This window comes from Bison bison, unplaced genomic scaffold (assembly GCF_000754665.1).
Source record: "Bison bison bison isolate TAMUID 2011002044 unplaced genomic scaffold, Bison_UMD1.0 scf7180017864313, whole genome shotgun sequence".
NCBI lineage: Eukaryota > Metazoa > Chordata > Mammalia > Artiodactyla > Bovidae > Bison > Bison bison.
In genome coordinates, this window is record NW_011494885.1 from 1,817,790 (window position 1) to 1,824,638 (window position 6,849).

At 51.0% G+C, this 6,849-nt stretch overlaps 1 protein-coding gene across 1 annotated transcript in view; it reads left to right on the forward strand.

Annotated features, from left to right (window-relative positions):
* CLPTM1 (cleft lip and palate associated transmembrane protein 1) overlaps window positions 1-6,849 on the forward strand; it is a 28,026-nt gene that overhangs the window by 8,876 nt on the left and 12,301 nt on the right. The window contains exons 3-4 of the mRNA XM_010852588.1: window positions 3,609-3,732; window positions 4,670-4,828. Coding sequence (XP_010850890.1) covers window positions 3,609-3,732; window positions 4,670-4,828 — 283 coding nt within the window. The remainder of the gene's footprint in view (window positions 1-3,608; window positions 3,733-4,669; window positions 4,829-6,849) is intronic.

The window sequence follows — 6,849 nt, forward strand, 5'->3', positions numbered from 1 at the left end:
TGTGAGAGTGGCCTTTTGGGGGAGTAGAGGGTAGAGTCCATGGTTTTCAGCGCCTCCTGCAACTATACCAATGGTTACCTGGAGTTGGGGGTGGGATGGGAGGGCGGTTTTATATGCTTTTTTATATATTTACAATTTTTTTCTGTGAATGTATTGATAGACTGCCTGCTTGAGGTGGGAGGGAAGTCTCTTTTATTTGCTCACTCCAGTAAGTTGAAAAGCAGTAGGTGAGGCCAGCACTGGTATCCTCAGGCTGGGCCTCTTCGTCTGGGAGGTGGGGATGGTGGGCTGCATCCGTGGGCTGCATCCGAGAGGGCCCGTGATGAGCAGATGGTGCACACTGGAGGGAATTGGGGATCTGGAATCCTGCAGAAAGTTTGGTCCGGCCTGCCACGTCTTAGACACAGGGGCCCAGAAGCCCAGAGTGGGTGGGCCCCCTGCCGGCCACGTACTAAGTCAGGGCAGAGCTGCCTGTGGATGTCCTTGCTCCCACACCCTTTCTTGGCATATTTACTAAAATGAGAGCCTCTCTCGGAAGTGGAGGGGGTCCCTGGAGATCACCAGTGTCAGACCTTCCCCAGCCCTGTGCATCAGGGACCTCCTGGGGCAGCAGCGGATGGCTCAGCTGAGCCGTGGCCCCCGAGACCCCAGGGCTGTGTGCCTTGTACAGGCAGAGGCAAGTCCCTGCGCCTGATCCTGCCCTTCAGTGTGGTTTGGGGCTCAGCAGGGAGGTACCCACGCACACTAGAATTCCCTTGTAGTGTTTTTCCAGTTCAGAATCTGTTGTATGCCTTTTTTCCTATGATGAAAGTAGCGGTAATAGCTGACACGTCTAAAACATTTACTGTCGGTACCAGGCTCCATTCTAGATGATGTATGTATCGTGTGTGTGCGTGTATATATCAGTGCATCTAATGCTTATAAATAACCCTACGTGGTAGGTAGTATTGTTGTCCCCATTTTAACTGTTGAGGAAATGGAGGCCTGGAGAGGTTGAGTCCTGCCTGAGGTCTCACAGTCAGGAAGTAGCGGAGCTGGACTTTGGATGCAGATATTGCAGCTTAGAGGCTGAGCACTTAACCTTTCTGCCACACAGCCGAACACAGTCTCTGCTACACAGTTGAACAACGTGGGGATCAGGGGTGCCTATGCTGTGTATCCACGTATAGCTTATAGTTGGCCTTCTGTGCCGGCGTCTCCTCCATATTTGTGGTTCCACATCCACAGGTTCAACCATCCATGGATTGGGTAGTTCTGTAGTATTTACTACTGAAAAAGATTTGTGTGTTCAAACCTTTGTTGTTCAATGGGCAACTGTATGGCTTTTCACACCTGTGATCAATAAGTCCTTGTCTCATTCAGTAATTACAGAGCTGCATGTATATGAGAGACCTGAATTAACACAATAGAACTTTTCCTCCGTCTCATGTACTGTTCTGGACTTGGGCAGACCAGGGTTATGCAGTGTTCTGCATCCCAGATTCCTTCCTGCTCTTTGTTCATTCCTGGATTTTGCCTTTTATCCTCGTGGCCTAAAATCGCTGCTGAGGATGCGGCCATCATGTCCACATTCCAGGAGGGAAGAAGAAATAAAGATGGGATGCTCTGTCTCTTTAAGATACTCGTATAACATACTGTTTTTACATTTTACTGGCCAGGACTTCACCATGTGTCTAAACCTAGCTGAAATGCTAGACTTGTAGTCTTACTCCAAGTAGCCAAGAGGTCCAGTTAAAATTTAGGAGTTTTCTTTCTGATGGAGAAGGGGAAGATGAATATTGGGAGAAAACTAGCAGTTTGCTATAGTTTTATTGTGGGGCTTTTATTTTGTTCATTAAAAAATATTCAAAAAGCAAAGCATAAAGAAGAAACTAAAAATCACCTCATGGTAGCCAGCATTCATCATTACTATGTTGGTGGCGATCCTCTTCCTGCGTGGGTTTCTATCTAGTTGCAGCGAGCCAGGGCTGCTCGTCATAGCAGCGTGTAGGCTTTTCATTGCGGTGGCTTCTCTTGTTGCAGAGCGTGGGCTCCGGGGCTTGCTGGCTTCAGTAGTCGTGGTTCCTGGGCTTTAGAGCACAGGTTTGGTTTTTGTGGCATACAGAGTTAGTTGTTCCTCGGCATGTGGGATCTTCCCAGACCAGGGATGGAACCCATGACTCCTGCATTGGTAGGTGGAGTCTTTACCACTGAGCCACCAGGGAAGCCTCTGCGCTGAATGTTTTTAAAGACAGTATTGTGTTTTGAGGCATTTTGTTCTGTTTTTGCTTACCCCAGGTCTTCCCTATTCCCCCAAAGCAAGGGGGGTCCGTTTTAAAGTTGATTTGTACGTTATACTTGTCTTTGCTTTTATGATGGCATAAAGGTGCATTACAGATTGTTGGGATTTTTCTTTTCTTTTTATTGCAGCAAAAAATGTATATAACACAAAATTTACCATTTTAAACCATTTTTAGGGGTACAGTTCTGTGGCGTTAAGTACATTCACATTACTGTGCAGCCATTATTGCCAAACTTCTCCAAAACTTTTTCATCTTCCCCATCTGAAACTGTCCCCATTAGACACCAACTTGCATTTCTCTTTCCTCCAGTTCAGATTTTCCGTGGGGTTTTTGCGTATATTACACAATATGGATGGGTAACTCTATATATTTCCTTCCCCTCACCTTTCTCCTTTAAAAGTGTATCCTGGAAATACCTCTGCTTCATTTTCAACTCAAAGGTTGCATATTATGTTTATTCAATTTTGTAAATTGAGAAAATGACTCTAATGTATTTGTTTTAACTAAGAAAAAAAGAATATGTCTACACAACTATACTTTAATAAAAATGAATAAAGAGAATATATATTTACATGTATTATAAATAAAAATTATATGCAAGAATATATGAAGAATATAGAGAATACATTGCTATATTAAGACTTGTAATTATATACACAAAACTAATGTTGGTATTTTCTTACTATATATGTATATTTTTTTTGGCCTTGCAACAAGGCTTGTAGGATCTTAGATCCCTAGCCAGGGATTGAACCCACACCCTCAGCAGTGAAAGCGCAGAGTGCTAACCACTGGACTGCCGGGGAATTCCCTACATAACTCCTCCAGCTAGTTTCCAACGGAGAGTTGGTCTGCTTAACCTAGCCCAGTGGTACTAAAACGAAGGACTCACGATTCCTTGCTATCTGCTCGTCCCGTTTTCAGCTGACTTGAAGTTCTGAGACGTTGCTCATCCAATGTCTGCCTCCAAAATGCTGGGATTCCAGATTCCAAGGTTCTCACGCTTTGGGATTCCAGGGGACTGGGACATGAGGTGTCCAAGTTCTGAGGTTTCGAGGGTCTGAGCCCCTGCGACCTGTGGCCACCAGACTCCCGGTGGGAGTCAGCGCCAGGCCTCCCCACTGGCAGACAAAAGCATCTGGGGTCTGTCCCAAGGTATGGCCTTTGGGGGCATCTGGTCTTCTCAGCAGCCCTGCAACTTCCTTCTTAGGGACACCCCCCTCCCTGATCAGACCCCCAGTCAGGCCCCAGCAGGTGCTGAGTCAGGTTAGGAGTGGCCACATTGGAAAGAAAAGGACTCACCACCTTCCCTGCTTGCCTTCTCAGGATCTTCATCATCTGGGCCATCAGCAGCTGGTTCCGCCGAGGGCCGGCCCCTCAGGACCAGGCGGGCCCCGGAGGAGCCCCGCGCGTCGCCAGCCGCAACCTGTTCCCCAAAGACACTTTAATGGTAACCGCTGGCTGGGAGGCCAGACCCGGGAGAGGAGGGGTAGGGGAGGGAGGGGGAGTGACACAGGCAGTCAGCACAGATGCCGTCCCTGGTCACAGGCAGGTCTGTGAACGGGTCTGGAGTCAAAAGACTCTAGGTTCATTGTCAGCCTATGAAACCTGAGTCACTCAAGTGACATTACGAGGAACAAGGAAATTCTTTCGGGTTTGGGCAACAGTCTTGGCTTCTCCCACGTTTGTGGTTCTCCAGAGCTCTGGGATGCCAGATTTCTCGGAATTCTGGCCAGCAGGGTTACCACCGTCCAGCTGGTTCTTATCAGGGGACTTCCAGTTTCTGGAGAGAGAAGGCCATGGGGACGTGAGAAGGGAGGGGGTTCCGATGCTGCGTCTGCAGCATCCCTGGGTTCTCAATAGCTGGCCGACACTCCTGCACACCTTGACTGGGCTTTATCCATGGGAATTCTGATGAAGAAGCCCATGAGAGGCTGAGAGAGAACATAATGCAGGGAGATTCGGATCCTTTCTAACCCCAAATTCTAATCGGCAGACTGACCATTGTTAAGACTCAAGGTGGATTCCTGGGTTGGGAAGAGTCTCCTGGAGAAGGCAGTGGCAACCCACTCCAGTATTCTTGCCTGGAAAATCCCACGGACAGAGGGGCCTCGCGGGCTACAGTCCATGGGGTCGCAAAAGAGTCGGACAGGACTGAGCACGCACACCTTCCTTCTTAGACGCCATAGGCTCAGACCAGGACAGACATGGTAGGGTATGAGGAAAGAGATTTATTCTACCAGCGGCCACGCTTTTCCTCACTAACTCTCCCCACCCCATGTTGTTCATATTACTGTGATGACAGCTCCTCTTCTGCTCTTTAATCTGTCAACTTCAGAGGCTCCTATGAGCAGCCCTGGCTGACCCCCCGCTTCCCCTCCCGACAGAACCTGCACGTGTACATCTCCGAGCACGAGCACTTTACAGACTTCAACGCCACGTCGGCGCTTTTCTGGGAGCAGCAGGACCTTGTATACGGCGACTGGACTAGTGGCGAGAACTCCGACGGCTGCTACGAGCACTTTGCTGAGCTCGACATTCCACAGGTGGGGACGGCTTCTGGTTTCTGGCTTCCCGGCTGCTGGGCCAGCACCCAGGGCGTTTCCTTGAACCAGCTCCCAGGCCGGCAGTTGGGAGTCCGGGTTCCAAGCCTGGCTCTGCCCTCAGTTCACACGTTGTTGAGCACAGGCAACTCCCCAAGGTCTCTGGGCCTCGTCCCCCGCCACCTCTCCAGGCAGATGGAGTTGGAATTGGCCTCCCACCTGCTTTCAGCGTTGTGATCTGTGTTTTAAACCAGTGAAAGATTAGTAATCGTCCCTGGAGGTGTCCAGTTAGGCAGCCTGGTTTGAAAAATACAGTTGGTGTTGATTAAGTGCTCACTGCATCCTGGGCAGCAGACTAGGCTGACTGAAGGGAACCGCCCAAGGCAGTGGGAACTTTTCTTTCCATTTGACTAATGAGGAAGATTAGGTACAGAGAGGCCACGCCCAGGGTCACACAGCCAGTGACAGTTTTGAACTCAGGCTGTCTGACTGTGAGCTCTGTGACAGCCGCAGGTGCTGAACCCACCTCCTCCAGGAAGCTCTCCCTGACACCAGGCTCAGGCAGAGCCCTCTTTGGGTTCCCCCACCCAAGCCTTGCCAACTCTGGAGGGGGATGGTCACTACCTGAATACGGATCTCTTTCCGCATGGAACTGTGAACCCTGTCACGGTAAGGCCAGGACCATCTTGGTCACTGCTGTGTTCCCCGCTCTACCCAGCAGTGCGCTGTGTGCAGAGCCCGTGACTGTTGAAGCGTCCGTGAAGTTGATGGCTCTGTGAGTGTTGCCGTCTCTCTGGAGCTTCCCTCACTCATGCTTCCCCATCAGGTCTCCTCAGCCTCCTAGGGAGGAGGGGGTGTGGGTGCCGTGTCTGGCTCTGGCTCGGTCTGTCAGCAGCTGGAGGTAGCGGGGCGATGCAGGCCTTCTGAGGCAGGCAGGACAGCCCGGGCTGTGGGAGGGGCGGCTCCCGCGGAGACTTCACGTCCAGCCCCTAGACCCCTCCGCAAGATCCCAGGAGGGCTGCGGGGCAGGAAGCCAGGCAGTGAAGGCTGCTCCCAAGGACTTGGAGCTCACCCTCCTTCCCAGCTTTGTGATGGGAGGGTGTCCAAGTTGTTCCTGATGTTGATTTAAGGAGGTGACTGAGCAGCGACACAGAGAAGCCAGTGCCATTGGAAGAAGAATTTACTACTTACATTTCCTGGGAGGAGGGGGCCCACCACACCATGCAGGGCCACATTTGAAAGTGCCAGGTTTGGGCAGGAGCACTTCAAAGGGGCAGGGAGAGGCCTTGGCCGAAACCTCCCTCCATTGAGGTTTCCTGAGGAAAGGCAGGCCAGGTGGGGAAACAGCTTAGGACTGGCCAGCTTGGTCAATGTGTAGGCTCTGGGCTGGAGGGGTGGTCTCTAGTTGTCTGGTGCCTGCCCTGGGTGATTCAGTGCAGCCTGGGGTATGAGAGTCAAAAAGGGCTTGTTGCGGGTGTGGACTTGGGCTTCTTGGTTTGCATTTTAAAGGTGTCTTCGAAAGCAGTTGTTTATTATCTCCAGGAATCAGCTAGCCCTGGGAGGAGCAGTCTCTCCACCACCAGATGTGAAAACAGCATAAAATATAAAAAACATGAAAAGAAAAAGAAATAAAAAACATGGTTAGCACAGGGGTGGACTTAAAAGACGAAAGTTGAGGACAGAGAGCGGCCAAGTGACTCCCAGCTCCCCATGAAGGTCAGACAGAGAGGCTCCAGTGAGGCCTTGGCCGCCCTGCTTCAGTTGGGGGGAAGGGCGGGCAGGGAGGGGGCATGAGAACAACAGTGAAGGACCCAGGGAGGACACACACGGTGAGAGGCAGGGCCCTGGGGGAGCCCACAGACTGGGTTCGGACAGATCCACTTACTCACTGCCTGTAGCCTCTCCACGTGAGCCTCAGTCACCACATCTGGAAAACGGGATAATAATATGCCCCACTGCCTGAGGTTTCTGTGCGTTGTGTGGATGTGGACTCGCTGGATCGGGCAGTTGCCATTCGAAGTGTC